The sequence below is a fragment of the Bombus affinis genome, chromosome 12 (genome assembly GCF_024516045.1).
Source record: "Bombus affinis isolate iyBomAffi1 chromosome 12, iyBomAffi1.2, whole genome shotgun sequence".
Taxonomy (NCBI): Eukaryota; Metazoa; Arthropoda; class Insecta; order Hymenoptera; family Apidae; genus Bombus; species Bombus affinis.
Genome location: NC_066355.1, coordinates 4,985,034 through 5,005,526, shown reverse-complemented (window position 1 = coordinate 5,005,526; position 20,493 = coordinate 4,985,034). Strand labels below are relative to the sequence as shown.

Here is a 20,493-nt window from a genome sequence, read left to right as displayed (position 1 = left end):
TATCTTCTGTACTATGTGAGTTGTTCCAACTTGTGTTTTTAAATTCCTTATAAGTGCATAACACACAGCCAACTAATTATCATCTTATTGTATTATTTTATTAGTCGTAAGGAAACACGAAGATTATAGGGGAATGAAAATCGATTAAAATTTGTAGACACGTGAGACGAAATTTTTTTTCTTCGATGAATTATAAACGACGTTACAAAATGAATATTTACATTCTATCGTGTCGCTTGGGATAATACAAGGTTCATTGTACTCGTTACAAGTTAAGCTGGTAAATCGCGCGGAACTCGCCATCTATTTGCGTAATTTCGACGCAACGATTTCACATTTGCAACACGCATAAGCGGCGAAAAAGAAATAGGCTTTGCTTGTTTTGTCGCACGTGATTAAATCTACGCGGTTTTCAGTTTTATATCGTGGCGACTCTTTGGCAATCGATGCAACCTTAACGAAACGCGATGAAAAGAATAGAAAAGATAGAAGATAGAATTGCCTATTTACAACGAACGATTTATAAAAAGAATCTATAATATTGATAGTATGTTTCTTTAAATGCAAGCTCTGTGAAAATTAAACCAGATAAACTCGTTCATTTTTGTAACATTTACAATCGCGACTGGCTACTAGGGCTAATTACCAAAGCTATCCGAGTACCTCGTCGTTTATTCAAAATATTTACACTCGAATCCCGTTTGATCGTATTGCACGATGAAATTTACAGCGCGGGATCCTGCTAAAATAACTTAAAATTCCCAGGCTCGCTCTCTTAAACGCATACACGAATGTTATAAATAAATAACTGTTACATTCCTCGATCTTCTTGGGTAAACCGTAATTTCTAACATATAAATACACGATGGTGTGAAACCCGCGGGACTATTTTGTACCATTTTTAAATTCTTATACAAATTCTATAGAAGTTGCCTGTAAAAATATTAATATTCCCCTCGATTATTTATCTCCTCTTAATACATCATAAAATTGTGAAACATTTAATTCAATACTTTAACGACGACGTTCAGATAAGTCCCAAAGGCTTACATGTTATTACACTCCGACTTTGTCCATTAGCATATCTCTCTATCGCAAGACATTTACACAATATACGGCTGAATATACTATTTACCTAACGTTTCGTACGTCTACCTTTGGTACAATTGTTCTCGCTATTGACTATAATCGTAATTCTCTTTGTTCCGTCTGATCGACGTGATATAGCCGGGACACTAATCCGTGCTCCTTTTTACCATTTACTTTCTATTCCTTCATAATCCATTACCATTCACAAATAATCTCAAATCTGAAGAACTACATTCCTGCAAATTAATCTTCCACCAAAATCTTCCCTCAAATTCTAATTTTCAAAGAAAACTAGGCTCTACTTGAACAATCTCGCCACATTTTAGCTCTCGTCGTTATTCAACTTCTTGCTTCAAATACTGCTTAACACGATTGAGAAAAAGCTGCAGCCAATTATCAGCACATTTCATGCAGCTACAACTCCATTTTTCACTTTCACATTGTATAGCATTTATGAATCAACTCTATCAACAAATTACAATTAATTATACGACGTTTATATGAACAAATAATTTTCGTAGTCCGCGTACGAGGACGCTGTGATGTGTTTCGATGAGATTGGCGTTGATGGAACGCTCTGAGGCAATTGTTGCATTCGAGGCAGTTGCAACTGCGGTAGTTGTGTCGCGTGGGGCACCACGATTCTTGGTTGCTGATTCAGCGAGCCCAAGGACAGATGATGTTGGTCGATCTTATGGATGCTATTATTGTTGATCGAACTGGTATCTTTATGCTGATACAACTGCAAATGATTGTTGTTGTCGTTTCCTGGGTTGTAATGGACCTGATGGGTACTGTGGAGGTTCAGTCTTGACATCGCCATGCTGATGCTCGAGTCCGACGCCCACATGCTCTGCGAACAGGACGATTGTGTAACGAATTTGACTTTCTATTATGTTCTAATGAATGACGCCGATTATGTTGGTTGACGCAGCGAGATGCGTTCGTACGCGCAATTACAATCGGCAGTCTTGGAGAATATCCAAGATTAGGAATTCCTTTGTTCTTAACGTGAGAACACGTACAATGATCGTTTGGTTTCTTAGAAATCGACTTTTGCGGAGAAATTAGAAATCGACTAGTTTGCCTCCTGATAATTAATTTTTTAACTTGCTGAGTAGAATAATATTGAGGAAGCTTTTCAAATACGTATTCCGAGTGTTCAATAAAAATATTTAGAAAGCTTTTCAGGTAATTGTGGTTTAATTAAGGGAATTTAAAGGTAGTTAATAACTGGTTTATGTACTTTTCTTCTGTGAGGATTGTAGTCAGGGTTGCGTCTTATGCGAAGATGACGATCGGCGCTTGCCCATCGTTGCGTGACTTTAAGGGGTGAGTCGTCAGGATGCAACTTCCTTTGGTACTCTTCGCCTTCGCAGACCTCGTATAGAGAGAATTGTTCGACGCGTTCTTTAGAACTGTAGCAGCTCAATAACATCTGGATCAGTTCGTCCACGGTAGTCTGTTCTGAGACTAGTAGACTCTTGTACTTTGACTGTAAACGATAAAATATTCTTGATAAATTACTTGTAAAAATATCGGTAAGGTAGCACGTACAATTTCACAGAATAAAATATAGAATAAGACAGAACACGATACATTAGAAGAAAGAAAATTACAATAAGTGAGAGCAGAGAATAATATATACCGCACTTTACATAATAATTAAGGGACCATTTTCTGTGTCACTTTGATTTTTACATTCACTTCTTGTGTTTCTACTCTTTTTTTGTAAATATTTGCCTTAAAGTCAAAGTCTCTATCAAAGTCAAACTGTCAAGTTTAATCTCTCAATTGGTACAGTAAAAATCACCCTCTAATTATTCTGGATACTGTACGATGAAATGCAGTAAATTAAAATGGAGTACAACGCAGCAGAACAGAATAGAGAAGAATATGGAAAGTGGGTAAAGGTAATAGACTAGTCGGATTTCTAAACGTTGTAAAATAGAGTAAAGTAAAATAAGGTGGAATAGAACAAAATAGCAAATTAAATTACGGGGAAACATGTAAAACGGTTCTGAAGTGTGCGTAACTTACTCCGGACATGAGCGCGCTGTCGTATATTTTGACAAGTCCACCACGGCGTGTTTGTAACGAGAATCTGCAACAAGAAAACATCCGTGAATTTCATGGATATCGTAGGGGTCGGCGAGTTCAAAGAGAATCGACGAACGCTACTTTTACGTAAAAACACGGGACCCGAAACTTCCAGTCAAACACTGTCTGTCTACGTATATCTTTGCCGGAAGTTTCGAACTACCATGAAAACACTGTTGACTTCCAGCCTTCTTCCTAACGCGCGACACAAAGCTTCGACACTTAAAACCTAAACGTTCCTGCCTTCTGTTCACAGACCTTTCCCGAAATTTAAGTATCTCAACACCTTACTTCGTCTTTAGGAATACATAAATTTCCATTTCACGTTAAAACGAGAACTGAAATATAATGGATCCTTGCATAATACGAAATATGTATTCCTTGCTATACCGACCATGTGTTTAAATTATACCAATTCAGATGTAGATTGCAGATGTTTATGCAAATTTATATTTCTACGAATTGCTGCATTTGTGAACAACTGAAGAAATTCAAGTAGTAATTTCTTTCATTTTTTAAATATTGTAACGAGGATTTCACTTTGAATACTATGTATCCTATTTCTGCGTATTGTATAAATTTTGTACATTTTTGCACATTTAAATTTTCCATAAACACGTAGACATCCGTGGTCTACTTGCAATCACTTAGCTTCCCCTATGGACGTATTGCCTTTTCTAAAAAGAAAGTTGAAGATTACATCGATTTGTAATACATTTTATGGAGGCATTTTTCCAGTTCAGTAAGTACACCATCGTAACTTTTTCATCACCTTATAAAAGTCCATATCACAGAAGCTAAACAACGGATCACTGTATTTATAACGCTGCTACCATTTCGATTAAAAATCTAAGCGAAACGACGAAGCCACGATCCTCCAACTTATTCCCCCAACTCGTTAGCATAAATAAAGGCACGTCTCGCGCGGTCGAGCCAGACGACTCGAAGAAGCCAGAACAAAGGGAATCTCTCTCGAAAGGACGTTGCTCGTCGTTGGCTCGTGCTCATCGACCCACAAGAAGTCGTGTTTACGGTCGGTCGCGAGCCCTGAAATTACGTCACGTAGCCGACCGAAACCGAGGGGAAGGTAAGTTTAAAAGAGTAGATGGAGAAAGGATGACCGGAATCGTACCTGGAATCGCCACGAGGATGACACGATTGTAAGACGGCAGGCCTTGCATCCTCGTCCAAAGGAAGAACAGTCCTCACGTTGGGTCTTCGTACGGTGACCTCCATGGTGAGGTAGTACAGCTTGGGATCACGGTGCCTCATGCGATACTTGTTCAATAAGTTCTGGACGATCTCACGACAAGTCGTTTCGTAAGAGATGCACAGGGTCTTGTACTCGATGTCTGGTCGCAGGCAGTTGGCGTACACCTTTATGGTTGTCTGCAAGAAAAATCGAAGATCCTTAGTATGCATGTATTTTGGTAAAAGTTTTGGAAAGTTTGAAAAACCGTAAGCAGATTTAGGAATGTTTGGGATGGAAAAATTCAATCGTTAGGTCATGGGGTTCGTTTAAAAATAGATTGGTTTAATGTTAGAGTTGTCTGGTCAGAGATTCTTATATAAGAGAATTGAGAATAAGAGAATCTGATAGTTCAACTGTGATCTCTGTACAATTAATCGATACGATATTCACAATCAACTAGATTAATTAAAACTTGAGTAGATTAATTAAAATCTTGGACAAGTATTAGGATGAATATTCATTTTTGTTTGATCCTTGGAATCCACGGAAGCAAAGGTACACTATTCCCATTGCAATTTCTAATGTCACAATCTCATGATAATCTATTTCTTTCTTCTCTTTCCTTTCATTCTCATCCTTATTTTCTCCTCTTCTTTCTTTCTCTGGGGTTAATATCCTCTCTGAATGTCTCACATATCCAGAAGTTACCCTTTTGCGCAATGTTTTGATTGAATTGAAATATTATTTTAAAAGTTTCTTAATAGCACTAGCTTAAAATTTAGAGAGAGGGTTGTTCTAAGAAAGAATACGTGGTTCCCTAGAAGGAGTTTGCAACGCAGAAAGAAAAAGCGTGGAGGAAGACGACGTCCTGTTGTCGCAGGAGGAACTATGAAAAAAATGGTAAAGTCTCGATGCGCGAGACAAGAACCTTGACAATTAGTCCATAATTAACTCGGAGACAGACGTTGGCCACGCGTGCTACATAAAACGCTATCAACCCTTCAGATACGCCAGCTACGAGGGGATGTGTGCACCGAAAATAAACCAGACACCAGATCACCCCGTTCGCAGATGGTTAAAAGTCATACTTGTGTGTATTCGTATGTCAGGATTAAGCCCCGTTTACACAGCGGTAGCCTATAACATTAAATACATGGGGTGCGAAAATTGATGTTAACCCCACACGGACAGAATCAAGATGTCCATGACTGAAATTCGTACGATAAAATTAAATTTTACAAAAATAAGCAATGTTCAAACAGCATATAACTTTCATTATAGAATAACTAAATATTTCAGGGATAAAAAAAAAATGTTGTTCCTGTTTCTATCAATTATCAAACCCGCAAACAGCGAAGGTTGCAATCTTGACTCATGCAGATATCTCAAGTTTATTATCGCTTTCTATCTTACATTTAAGTATTGTTATTTTATCAAACTATATTAACAATTTTATTTCTTAAGTAAATTTAATTATCACGTGCGGATAAAAAGCCTTTTCACTTGACTCTTCGCTTTATCGCTGTGAAATAAAGCAATCGACGTTGGTGATAATGGTCTAGCCTCTGACCGAAGGTTAATATTAGAAACATATTCCGCTGATATTTTAGTGAAAAAGACCACAAAAATCAGAATTAATTTTGCCAACGTCAAATGCATACATTTATCGCTTATTAAGTTCGAGAGATTAAGCTCATTAATACGAGCCACGGTCGAAGCAAGTAGCTAATTATAAACGTTCGAACTCCAATCTGTCAATAAGCCAGATGTTACTAGCCGAAGACTTGGCCCACACGTTTGCAAGTACCACTCAGCGTTTGGAAAACACGTGTAGGCAGATTTTATGACCGCAAGCCACGCTTTATTTCCAACTGTAACGATCTGTGCCAAATGCGGCGAATCGCGCGCGGTACAAAACTTGCCACCGCTCGAATCACGGGCTACGTGTCAGCGCACAATAATTTTCTCCGAATGTACCAAGCGAAATCATGGAACTAACGGAGTATGACGTTCGTGATACCTCGATTGAACTCGTTCAGATTTTCGCTAAGCTACGGCTATATTCGACGAGCACGTTTCGAAGAGAATGCGGAGATTATCCTTTCACCGCGTATCGTTTTGTAACGCAATATGACCCTTTTATGTCTACGGCTTGTTTGGCTATTCGATTCCTGGGATAAATTGAATGGACATTATATGTGAACGTGTTTGGACAAATTTAGGGGTGTCCCATATCAATTACTACACGCTTGTTCAAACATCGATTGGCTGGTCCGTATCCCTGGATAATTCTAGATTCTAGATAATTGGTGTACATATTTGTACAGTAAAGCGTAATTATCTTGTGTAAATATGATTGATATATTTAGCCTTGTCGTTTATATAATTTTATCTTCGTTAGTTGATTAATTGTAATATACGATATTGAAGAGCACAAAGAGTCTAAAGTAAAAGGATAGTTGAATAAATTAGTTAGAAGGAAAATTCTAAAGGGAAGTAAAAATCGATGCAAATATCTATACTTGTGCTAAAATCTTCAGTGATGAATATATTAAAGCCAGGAACATGATAATTAGATATTCTTCCGAGAAAAATGACACACTCACATATGGTCACTGAGTTTAATTCACAGAAATGTTCATAGTAATATTCATCGTATCTCTTGGAATTCTTAAAGAATCACTAAATGCATGTGCATAGAATTTCGCAAGAAACTAGAACTGTTTGAAGACGAGTATAATCTACTTTAATACTGTAATAAATATACCGATGAAATTATGAAAATATCAGTCGATTTTGTGAAATTGTAACATGAAATATTCTGCACGCTAAATTCAGCCTAAAAAATGGTTCTTATCTCAGGAACAGAATATTTTCGATACTTCCGATATTTCAAATCGTTTGTAGAGAACGTAACGCCAGGTTCGTGGTCGTATTTGCGTTCCAACTAAACAAACAGCGGGGTCGTAGCACGCCTCCATCGTGGAATTCCCGGTGGTGTTTTACGACGACCGGGAATCGATAGTGAGTTGGCGTGTTCCGTTCTAACGAGCCCTAACAAAGCAGTAATATATATACGCCGTTCTTGTAAACACAACGTCGCGTTAGAAAACGCTTGTGGACTGTTAGAATTTCTAACGTCTTCTCCGTGCTACCGTATATGTAATTTCTGAAGAGGAGAAGAGGAGAGAAAAGACTGTCGCGACGTAGACACGTTGCGAGATTTCTGATTCATCGCAGAAATTCCAATACGCTTACGGGCGAACGTTTATGCGGTTTACGCGGAATCCGCGAGTGCTCGAGCACCGAAGTGTCGATCCTTAGTCGACTTTTTCTGCTCCTTGAACGTGGCCACGAAGGTCGCTTCTTGTTCGACGACTCCAAATTCCATTTTCAGAAGCTGTCTTCTCGGAACTTTCTACTTTTCTCCATTTGGATCATTGTACAAGATGTTTCATTAAATGTGGAAATTAATTCCAGTTAAGTTTCTGTTTTACATTCAGATTTCCTCATGTTGTAAATTTATTTCCTTATGTTTTAAAGATACGACAGATGCGTTTATATATCTTGACAAGACTTACGATTTGTTCGTTTTTAATATTTACTGATAAAACTTTAATCGTGTTTATAAAGACAGAATTAATTTACACACTCAACGGAAATACCAAGTTTCCTGTACTATTACCATTATGACTTTTATTACTAAATAATTACTACTATATGAGTCAGCGAATCATTGAGTAGTTTTTTAAGATATTAGCTGTCACGGTCGTCATATGGAGATCACAGAAATAAATTTCTAGCAATTTTCTACTATCGATAGTAACCTCCAAATAATGAAATTTTTTACATCAATATTTTTCGCCTATTTATTAACAATGACCTGAAACCTATATAACATTAAACAATTTTTAAAAAACAGTTGGCAGTTAATGAATTGCAAATGATACGAATGAATAATTCACACTTTATAGTTTTCATGTTTATAAGATAAAACAGGCAGCTCTAATAAAACATTTTTGTCGCACAACAAGTCGATCATGTTATCGGTCGTGTTTATATAACGATGCGAGCGAAGTAGCGCGTTCCTATCGAATCCAAGTTACCAATGACTGCTGTAGTCTAAAGAGGAACTGCATTCGATCGACAGAGCGTGTGTTTTCTTCGTTGGCGGCGGCTAATGAAAGAGAAAATAATATGGAAGATAAGAAAAAGCGTGTAGGCGACCGCATACAAGTGTCAAAGGGAGGGTCTGTCGCTCGTCAGGAACTAGTTCAAAAAAGAAGCCACCCTGTCACAGAAACATCAATAACTTCCAGCCGGCTATACGAACCAAAATACACGTCAGGATATTCCTGCTTAGGAGTTCGAGTGCGTTAAAAGTATCCTGTCGTTAGAACAATCCCTATCTACATATGTATGGAACCACTTCCAACGTAAGTGATATGAATAATAATCTGGTCGAGGTTTGAAGGAGTAAAGAATTACTTTTTTCAATAAAAAAGAATGTAAGATGGAACGTGTTACAAGCGATAGAATAATTTATTTTTGCTTTTAGGGCTATGATAAGGTAGAGATATGATCGTAAATGGAAACTTTAAAATGTGTCTTGTAAGCGTCTTATTATAATAGATATAATTATAAAATAATTCTTTGTATTAGAAAAGGAAAAAGGTGCTCATGGATCGATGTTAGTTATGCGAGTTAAAAAGTAGGTTGTGAAAGAACATGGAAGTATAATATACAAATAAGTAAATGTAAATCCTGTACATTTCTCGTCATACATTTATGCACCCTCTGAATTTCTAGATTTCTGAATTGCAAAATAATGATGAAAGTTCGTAGCATTCGAGTGATAAATGATCCAAGTACCAAAATGAACAAAAATTTGAGCTGTCCGATTCAAGTAACTCTCGCAATTAGATTCGAGTCTTTTGCATAATTAAATTTACTTGGTAATCGAATAACGAAGAATAAAAGGAGACGGTGAAACTGGAGGAATTAACAGTTTCCCTCCGGGAAGCCAAAAAAACATGCTTCATGCAAACGAATCGTCCTAATGGGGAAGTTAACAGGCAGGAATTCGACGAAGAGGAAGTCCACCCCGCGCTAAATGAAAATCCAGCGAGTAATCTGGCGTATCGAGCATGAAACGTAAAAAAATTCGGGGGAAGAGAAATTGAGGAAGAGCACCAGAGTGGAATGGATAACACCATCTGCTTACAGGGTGCGTTATAACGAAGGGCCTTTTCTTAACAGGAATTCATCAAGCCCTTCATAAACCTCGGTCGTGCTTCGAAGAATGCACTTTCGATACACTTATGAGTTTTCAACCAGCAAACTCAAATATCAATCGCCAGAAAATGAAAGTCAACCTAAGTCTCCCTTCCATTTTGATCTTTTTCTAGCAGAACAGTCACCCGTAAATTTCCATGGCAAATTTCTGCGTAGATAAAAGTGGCTGATTCGTCAATGTACTAAAAATAGACGCGGTATCGCGAATTTATCGTTATCAATGGCTGAAGTAGAACAGCAAACCCACTCTCGCGAGCGTGACACCCGTTATATCACGTATCCCCGTTTCTAAGCAAGGTAAACGACACCTTTCAACGGAAATGCTATTGAACGGCCTTGCTGCTTTTCTAATCAGCTAACAGATTCCTGTGCTTACATAATTAACATCGCTAAAACCTAAAATTATATTTTCCACGAGATTACGCGTGTGAGCTTTAATAGAGGCTGACACTTGGTAATATATTGATGAACGAAACTAAGGAGCTGAAATTAGGGAGAACGAACGAGAGATCGTGTTTCGCAAGCATGGAAATTTCTCTGAAAAAGTGAGACTTCTCCTTTCGCAATCTGGCCCCATTCAGGTCAAAGAGAGCTGAGCGGCTGATCTTTCGGAATCCGGAAATGGCAAGGGATTATGAGAAGTGGCGCGCTTTATAATTAGAGCGCGAACAAAATCGTGTGGTGTTGGCTCGAAGATCGTGTAGAATTTCTTCGTGTCGAGTGTCCCACGTCAATGGAACCACACAACTGGTAGCGATATTCATTTTCTGACCCCCTCTCTAATCTTTTTACTTATTTGACGTCATGTCTTTGCGTCAGTTTTATTAGAGTAATACACATTATTACGCCTTCCGTCTATTTTTTCGCGGATCTTTTTACTTCAAAAAAATTTTTGGGGCAGTAATTGATACCTACAAATCATGTATTACTACTAGAATTTTTGAAAACTATTGGAATTATTTAGAATGACGAAGCATTATTGTTAGAAGGTAAGACAATCGGAGGTTGAAGATAAAAAAGGATTATTAATAATTATTGGGAATTACCGAGCAATATTATAATTATTTAGAATTATTTAGAAGAATTATGTGATGTAGAATTATTATTAGAAAGTACGATAATCGGAGAATGAAACTCAAACTAAAATATCGATTAGGGTTTTCGTTCATGTACGTACACAGTATACAGCAGATGGCACGAGGAAACGCGAGATATGGCGAAGACAATACGCTAACAATTCGCACAGAGACTCCTGAATTCTCCCCTTGGTTTCGTCACGACGTACTTCGACGTCTGTTCATTAATTTTCATGCGAGCTCACGTACACGTGGTGCATGACCTCGGTTTGAATGGTGGCAGTATCAGCCAGTCCCAGGTAGGACCTCTCATAATAAATTCCTTATTCCAGAAGTCCATTGAATCCTGAACGACGGTCTGTCTTTGCCCCTTTCCTTGCTGGCACGTGCTTTTCGATTCTCAGCTGCCATGTTCCTCTCTACAGGGTTTTCAGGTGCTGTTGCTGTTCGAGCACGTGTCCCTACTCTCTGATTTCCGGCCAAAAAAAAGAAAGAGAGAAAAACGAAGGTGGAGGATCTGGCGACGCTTAGAACAAAAACTCGACCCTGAATGGCAGTAATTCGTGTCCTCCACCTCATCTTTTCGCTCCTCCAAGCTGTGAAACAATTGTTCTGCACGGTTGCCTCGCCTTCTAAGGAAATCAAGGTCGCGCAGCTTCGTTCGAAGCAATTTCATTGGGTCAGAAGCAAGATTCTCGATAGAAAGTGATTTCATTGGAACTCGTGCAGTTGATATTGCTGCAGAGATCTTGTTCCCTGTGAGTTGAAGGTAGATTGTGACAAGGATACCTAATAGAGACAAATATCGTACAGTTGTAATAAAAATAGCCGCGATCCTGTTGCTGCCACGTTTCATAAACGACAAAAGGTTCGCTGACCAGGTACAATACGACCTGTTATATGATCGTATATAAAGAAGACAGATGCCTTTCCTACCGATGTCGTCAACGTACGTAACCGCTGTCAGCGAAAAATTGATCACCTCCAATATCGTGTTCCCCGTTATTAGTTGCTCGTATCGATTTTTCGAGTCGCGAGCCAGGTCAAAGTCAGAGAACGTTTGAGTGACCAAAGAATAAATCACATCGTAAATGGGAAATTAGTAAGGTCAATTCTAATAGAATTAGCAGAAAACTCAAACAAAAACCATATAATTAGTAGATACTTTAACACTGGTGTCATTAATATTCATAATGGTTGTCAGTAAAAAATTGACCATATTATATATTATCGTTACTTGCTCGTTTCAATTCAATAATTAGAGTCTTCATACATAATTGGACTAACGTTATTAGTAACATTTAAAAAAATTTTGAATTAATACCAATGGAATTTTAGAAATCACAAGTTAAAAATGCTAACGAATTCCCTTGCGTAACAAGTTTGGTCTCAAAGCAAGGAATATTGCTGAAGCAAATGTCTCGAATTACAACTAAACTAGTAAAATTATAAGAAGTATAATAGTATAGTATATACTGCAACAGAAATCTGTAATCTATTAATTCTCTTATTAATCCTCTATTATCTCTCTATTAATCCTCTATTAATCCTCTTATTAATTCTCCAATATAACTAGTTCCTAAATTCAATTTAAAATTTAAGCAAGAGAAAATTTAAGCAACTGAAGAATAAATCACATATAAATGAAAGACCAATTTGCAAACGAAAACTGACGCTTTTGCTACCAGAAGATTCAAAATTATTGTCAACAAAAAATTGATCACATCCAATATCGTTTTTCTCGTTATTGCTTTCTGGTATCAATCTTTCAATTCACTAGTCAAGTGATAATCAGGAAACATTTAAACAATCAGAATTTCAATCATACGTAAGTGAGAAATCATTGAACCCAATCTCAGTCAGAGACTGGAGGATTGATTAACGAAGTTAATTAAGAGAACATCAAGGAGATTTCGATAACGATTTCCTGCAAACGAGATAGGTGAACGAAGGAAGCTGTATTACCCAATCCGCGATTTTTTTCCCGTTACACATCGAGCGAAGTTATGTAAACCGGGTCGTGCGACGATTCGACCAACAAAAGGAGCCACGAATAGTGGCAATTCTCCTCGCTGGCTTCAGCCGCCTCCAATGGATACGAATTTCCATCGAGCGTGCGAAGTGTGCTTCATTCGGCAACAATTAGACTTCCCAGGCTTTCGTAGCGCATTGTTCAGCGGCGGGAAAGTGGCAGCGCGAAAGTAAGAATCCGCAGGAAACGAGAAGCCCGCGATTTCTCATCGAATCCAGGGACGAGATCAACCTGGATCACTCGAGACGATCCCGAAAGGAGCAGTGAGGTATACACGTGGGACCTAGAAACCCGGAGAGAGAGTGCTCGATTGTATATTCCGTTGAAAATTTTACTTTTGCGCCAATTTTCTGCTGCATTTAATAATTAATGGAAATAGCAGAAGATAATTATTAATAGACTCTGGATTTTTATGCATTTATGTGAAATTTCATGGTAGAGAAATACACAGAATATACATAATATACAAATTATCGAAAGTATACTACTCGTGGGTAAAACGATTTCCTATTTAGGTAGTATTTTTTAAATTGTATTAAAAGAAACACGAATTTGCGTAAATGTCTATTATTATTATTAGTGATTAGAAGTAGAGGAGTAATTGTCAAACATTGTGAAATTACGCTGTAGTTTAAAAAGCTCCTTGTCTTCAGACTACGCAATTGTAAATTTTAAGTTATATAAAGAAAATTTTTGTAAACTGACATAAAAGACTACAACTTATCATTATTTCAAGCAATTGGTAGGTATCTAAAATCAGCAAGTAACGTCAATATAACCGTACAAAAAGAAATATATACTATTGCCAAGTTGTTTAATAAGTCATTTTAATCTATAGCCCTCCAACTTTATATACACGTAATACATACTGCTTCTATAATAATTATTAAAGTACCATTAATTAGTGTATTCTAATAAAATTCCTATATTTATAAATGACAGTATATATACATATTCTTTCATACATTTCTTGATTTAATTTCTTTCGTCAACCTCTCTTATTAATATCTTTAATACGAACAAATAACAGAAACTGGCTGTTGAGTCATTCAGATAGAAAAAATCGTCCGAGACCGATTCATAATGTACACACAAAGGAGATACTGAATCATCGTGATGAATATTATTTTAAATGAATTTTAGAACAGATACTGGAATAAAGCGAGAAACGGATATTATTTCGTAATCACGTTACCAACTACTTTTGCATATCCTGTTTATGCACTGCAAACGATTTATGCAGCGAACAATGAGGACTTATCGTGAATCTGAAACGAAACAGCGAGTGTGAACGACGAGGTAATGTTCATCGTCTTATGCATCCAGTGAACACACGATTAAGAATACTCCTTGGAATACAATTTGAAATGGTCATAGAACCAGGAATAGGTTCGCAGAGATCTTTTTGCCCGGAAAAAGCAACGTCGTCAGATAGAACGCAATGGGGTCAATCTCAAGCGTCTGAAGCTCGCGTGGCGAGGTCAAGAATTCCTCGCGAGGGTCAATCACTGTCACTTGCATTAACGGAGGCAAGCATTTCGTACTATCGTCGCGACGTCGCAACTATGACGTGCTGCATCGTATGTTTCGCGACTTTTCGCCGAAGGTTCAGTGGCCCTTGCGTTTCTAACATACAACAGAATCTTTATAAACCCTATAGAATGCTATTATATTTTAGTCTTTGTCAAATGAGACAGGAATTTTCTCAGCATTCAAAAAATCTCATATGAACATAAGAGTCTAGAATCCTATTATTTCTTTGAAAAGTCACAGCTCCAATAATTTTCTAACAGCAAAAGTTTCCAGAGAGTAATAACAGAGAAGGAATAAGCGTAAATAGATTTAGTAACGGGAAATCCTTATAAAAACACGATCCTCGCCGCTTATTACAAACTGCAGCAAATTATCGAAAAAAAGGCAAGATGAAGTTCAATCTCCAGAAGACTGCAAACAATCAATGATAAGATCAGGAGAGATTCTTTATAGATCCTACAGAGTCCTATTATTTCTTAATTTCCAAAAGTCAGACTTCCAAGAATTTTTTAAAAATCCAGAAGTCTCGGAATGTATGATGATAAAGAAGAAACAGATATAAATAAACCTGGTAACGGGAAATCCTTCTAAAAACAATTTCCACCGTTCTTCTTAAAGTGTAACAAATTATCGAGAGGAAGACAAGGTGAAGTTCAATCTATGGAAGAATGCAAGCAACGATGAAATAACAGAGATGATTTACAAAATAGCTCACACAGTGCGTAATCGCGTTGTCAATCAACTGTTTTTGCGGAGCAACATATTTTCCAGGTTGGTGCACGTATCCCGATGCAGGGTCCAGTTTGTAATTGCGCCTCTCGATCCGTGCAGCACATGGAGACGATAATTAACGTCTCGTCACGGACGATTATTAGGTATAAAACGAGAGCTTAGACGAGCCGCTAACGATGTAATCGAGCGATTTCATTAAGAACGGCACAAGCGAGCATCGTTGCAGCTAAACGCGACCGCAGAAAGTGTATTCCATGCTGGCTTACGCGTCGATGAACCGTTTGCTGGACGTTCCATGGCACGCCAACTATCCTTATCGCGGATCGACGACCGTATGTTTCATCGAAACGTATTAAGAGTAAGTGTCCGAGGGATAAGTGAAATTACGCGGCTCGAGACTCGAAAACACGCGTCCAACAGAACGAGACTCGAATTTCAAACGGCGCGGGAGAGATCCCTCGTTGCCGCTGATTTCAGTTGATTAACAAGCACGTGAGCCGATTATGCGCGATTGCTATCGTCAACATGAAAATAGGTACTTTCGAATGCAACTGGAGATTATGCTCGTTTGTTATATATAAAAGTGATATAGAAATGATATATAAAAAATTGAAATTGTTATTAGCATCAGTGTCGGAGAATTTCTTAATTATCCAATTTAAGTCGACGGATGAAATTTATTTCAGCCTCTTTGGAGTTGGTCAGATTGATCAACTCCACTTTTTCGTAATTTCTTAATTTCACTACATACGTACACTCTCAAATAGTACCGTTGAATCATTGATAATTTATAATCCAGTCACTCGATTGTAGGATATCACGTCTTAATTTATATTCTATAATTTACCCGATAAAGATCATTAGTATTTACTACGTAAGATACAAGATATAAATTGAACTTCAACAGTACAGAATACTTCACAGTAACATACCTCACAAATCTGACTTAAACTTTCGTGATTACCTATAATCCAATGATACCTACTAATTAAGGGCTAATACAATCACCCAACACCTAATTCAAAGCCTTTTTCGTACAAAATACGTAACGAAGAAAGAATATCTTTGTCCGTGACACGATCTTAAGGCAATGGGTGTAATTATTTGCAAAGGGCCACACAGACGGTGACGTTCTCGAATTTAACCGGTGAAGGACAACCGGTGGTGCACGTCCGTCGACGTCCAAGTGGCTGACAATTGACACCCGTTTCCGGCGCTTTCACAAAAGAAGCGACGCGGAGGAGGCTCCTCGAAGAATATGGGGCACGTGCCCTCATCGTCACATCGCGTGCCCGCTTTCACGTGCACGTACGCCCTCTCGCCCATCGTCTTCCTCTCGCAATATGTTCTTGGTATGCCCAGGAATATAATACGGTCATGCTGGAACGTTTCCTTCCTGTGGTACATCCTATCGATACTAACTTCTCTCTGTGAGCCATATGGTACCGTCTTTGCGGGCTTCTTGGCACGAGATGAAAGCAAAACTGCACGGGACGCATCGGTGCATGGTCGAGCGTGCATGCTCGTTGATAATGATTCCTCGGCTGGTGGACACGGCGAGAGGTTCAAGAGTTAACGCATCCTCTACGGGCTCTACTTTTTCTTTATGGACGGGTCATTGACCGAGAACGGTTGTTCGTAGAAATTATATAGCATGTACAATGTACAACATATTCATAAAATCATAGTACAAGCGAGATTAGAGAGATTGTGATTCAATAAAGAAATTTCTATTGTGATTCAAAAGAAGACGGAAATGAAAAGTAAGAAAGAGGCTTCGTTGATAGCTTCGTTTTTCAAAAAATCGACTTTGTATGCTTGTAAAATGTATTCGAAATTGTTTAATTTTCTATTAGATACGAGTGGACAATTGACATAAAATTATCTATATGCAAAAGTAAATTAAAAATGCAGAATGATATTTGTATCGTTGTTGTAATGATGTTTGTTAGCATCTAAATACATAAGTGTACATACTTGATTTTTCAAATTTTTTAGGCGGTATGGAAACTCTATCGAATTTTTAAATTTGAATGAGGCTTCAAATGCACAAGCTTTATTCTATATATCTTTTTTTTTTATAATAAATACCAGTTAAATTACAGAATTGAATGCGTAAATGCTCGAGCGCCTCGTTTAATTAAATCGTGTTTCTCTTCAGTTCCTCTGCGGCAATTTTTTGGTTCAGTAACTCCACAATGAAGATAATGAGATGGATCCAATAAACGCGTTACGCAACGAACTACACGGGGACGCGGCTATATAATGTAGCTGCCTAGTATTAGCATAGATAGTGAACCGGAGAAATCATCGATACTGTCGAACCTGATTATTTCATCAGATAGCTTCACCTGTAGAGCACTGTTACAAGATTCTCCAGTGCTTTTGTATCACGAATTATGCATCGAAATCGATATTTTAATGGCCACTGGTCAGGAAATCAGCGCAGCTGTTTACACAGGGTGTCCCGGAGTACATCCACTTGGAGTGGAGTGTCGGTAGACGGCTGTTCGACCTCTGCTCTTTTATTTTTTATATGGAGAAGGCTGCTGCGAGCAAAATACTCGTCTCCTGTCGGCGGTGGCTATAGTCTCAAGAGAAGACGCGTGCTTCTACTTTGAAGAGAGAACGTCTGAAGCTCTAGCTCTTCGAAAAATAAGCCACTTGATGCGCCCAATTAAAACGTGCGCGCCAAGAAAAGAAAAGAAAAGAAAAAAAGAAAGAACCTAGTTGTCACTCGCGAAATTCTCAGCGAGGGAAAAGAAACTTCACCGCAATTAAGATGGAAACATCTTCTGTGTCGTATCAGATTTTCACGCGCATCGACACGGTGAAAACTGGTCTGGCCCGTTGCTTTCCACACGCTGTTTTCATTCTCCTTTTCCGTTCCCACTCCGAAAGCCAAATTAAAGAACGACAATCGCGACTCACCGGCAACTTTGTGGGTCGCGATGCTTAATGGCCGGATAAATTAAACTGTAAATCCAGCTCGGAAGTCAGCGTGGCTGTTCGACTCTCTTTTGAGACGGACGGAGGAAATGTACAACGTCAACAACCATCGAGTTCGAGTAATTTACGTTCTAATCCCGTGTGCGCCATCACGTGTAATTACTCCAATAAGATGACAACTGTCTGTCTATGTTGGCTCGCGAATACGCAACGCTGATACTCGTCTGTCTTTAATGGTGACTAATTGCACACGCAATACTGTATCCAACTTTCTTATTAACTTTTACTTCTACGCTAATGACAGATTGTACCACTTCAAGACGATCGTTCGTCGAACTAATACTTGCTTATTTGGAAAGAGTTATGCCCATTTCTACGGTATGATTATTTAACTGGTGCCTTCTTTACTACAGGATCTATGTAATAGATGTATGTGACTGATTCTGAGAAACTTGTCAAGGTTTTAAATAAATCGTTGGGTCGTCGTTGTTGAAGATTTCTCATGTCGAATTAGTTTTATTCAGGGAGGTTCATCCGAGAGTTCTCTATGTCTGATTGATGGACCGTTCCATTAGTTTCTTCTTTTCCTCCTCTACCTTCTTCTTCTTCTTCTTCTTCGTCTTCTTCTTCTTCTTCTTCTACAGCTTGTTTATATTTACTAGTGCGCTCTGATCTACGATATTAAGAGAACAGGAGGTCGGTGACAGACGGTCGCAGGTTCGTATAATTGGTCCTTCCTCTGCTGCTGATTGTTTTAAACGAGAACAACTCGACCAACTTTAAGTCCCCCGTTACCACCAACACGCGCGCGATTATTAGCGGCACAACCAGTACACACGGAACGCTTACATCCGGTTAGTGGACCGTGGAAGGGTGACAATACAATTCTACGCTAACTCGAGGTATGTACGATTCTAATCTCATAGAGAATCGCGTAACATCGCTCATTTTCAGTTAGCTTTCCATCCATTAACTGTCAAGTACCGTTTAATTATTTAATTCCTCGAAACATTTTTATTCGTTTACATTAAAAGATATTTTATTCAAAAAAATGTTGTCCAACTTGAAGATTTGTCGAACAAGAAAGAAAACACGGATAATGAAATGATATTTCAATTCGAAATATTTTTCTGGGAAACTTCAATTATTTGGCCTTGAAAGTTCAAGATCGGATTAAAAACTCCGTTTGTATGAGAGGGTTAAGAGAATACATGGCCTTGTAAATATTACGATTAAATTAAGAATTGTATTTTAGGTGGAAACTTAAAAAATATTAGGTCTTGAAAATTGAAGTTTAAATTTCCTAGGCTAAGTTAAGAAAATAATTGACTTCAGAAATTCAATATTACACTGTAAACTGCCTTGTCTACAAATATGCATACGGGAATAATGTCCACATCTCCATATTACACGTTGGTCAAAGAAAATCTTCAGACGAATAAATTGTCTATTCAGCAATCATTTCGTAGTTACACATGACGTATAATTTTTTCGCGATACCCAGGTACAATGAAGTCACGAAAGGGCAAAAACTGAAATGTCTACGTCGTTATCTATGTACATAATCATACGGCTTTCTCTGTCCTTGCATTTTCCTAACCTAGGCCTGTAAAGTTGCCCTTCTGTTCGGTCGGTGCACAATGCACACACCTGACTGGTATTGCGGCAACCATAAGGCGATAAGGTCGACAACAGAGGGTTATCTGGAACGGAGGTGGTTCTTTTTCATGAATAATGCAGAAGCGAGGCAGTCACTGCGAAATGAATGCACGAAGTCTCGAACTTAGCCACTTAAAATTCCATAATTCCGTTCTCCTCCGATTAATCGTTACGCACAGGTGCTTTAGGAATCAAGATCGATCGAAAATAATTTTATGTTGGTAAATCTTTTCGTTTTTACGGAGGATCATTAATGATGAACGAGATTATTGCTTATAAGCCGAAAGTAAACTGCCTGCACAGTGGTGACGCTCGTCTTCAGTTAACCCGTCCTCTTGACTTCACTTGACCAAGTGTCAATAAGTCGTATACTATATCAAGACCGAAAAACAACTGGAATGTGTGTCCTTTTATCATTTTAGATTTTCCTGATCTCGTAATTCCAAATATAAATTTATTCCTGATCAATCAATATCACAAACTTTGTTCTATCTTTCCTGAGTAGTTAAATTTATATCGTTGAATCAGTGATTGTTATTGAATTTGAAAAAATTATGCTTTTCACCCTTGTTATTTCCCGGAAATAGAATTTTGTAATCAGTTAAAAAGATTTAGATTATTAAATTAGCGATTAATGTTGCAGCTAAAAGTTTTTATTCTGCATTATTTACCAAAAATAAAATCTTTTTTAACTGATTAATAAAATATAAGATCTTGAATCAGTAATTGTCAATGAACTACGAGAGAGTCTATTTTATGCAATTGCTATTTTCCAGAGGTAAAATATTGTTTAATCTGCTAAAAATATTTCACTACTGAACTGAAGAAAAGATATT

At 37.9% G+C, this 20,493-nt stretch overlaps 1 protein-coding gene and 1 long non-coding RNA gene across 3 annotated transcripts in view; one reads left to right on the top strand and one right to left on the bottom strand.

Moving 5' to 3' along the window:
• Window positions 1-150: 150 nt before the first annotated feature.
• The window catches only part of LOC126922580 (uncharacterized), a 39,353-nt gene continuing 19,010 nt past the window's right edge, over window positions 151-20,493 (bottom strand). For both annotated transcript variants that reach the window (XM_050735324.1, XM_050735322.1), the window contains exons 3-6: window positions 4,322-4,578; window positions 3,130-3,193; window positions 2,336-2,584; window positions 151-1,942 (exon numbers count right to left, since the gene is read on the bottom strand). In XM_050735324.1, the coding sequence (XP_050591281.1) occupies window positions 1,586-1,942; window positions 2,336-2,584; window positions 3,130-3,193; window positions 4,322-4,578 (927 nt within the window). In that variant the 3' untranslated portion in view covers window positions 151-1,585. The remainder of the gene's footprint in view (window positions 1,943-2,335; window positions 2,585-3,129; window positions 3,194-4,321; window positions 4,579-20,493) is intronic.
• On the top strand, window positions 7,527-11,659 carry LOC126922650 (uncharacterized). The gene is made up of 2 exons (XR_007712880.1): window positions 7,527-8,817; window positions 8,940-11,659. It is a non-coding gene; the product is annotated as an uncharacterized LOC126922650 (long non-coding RNA).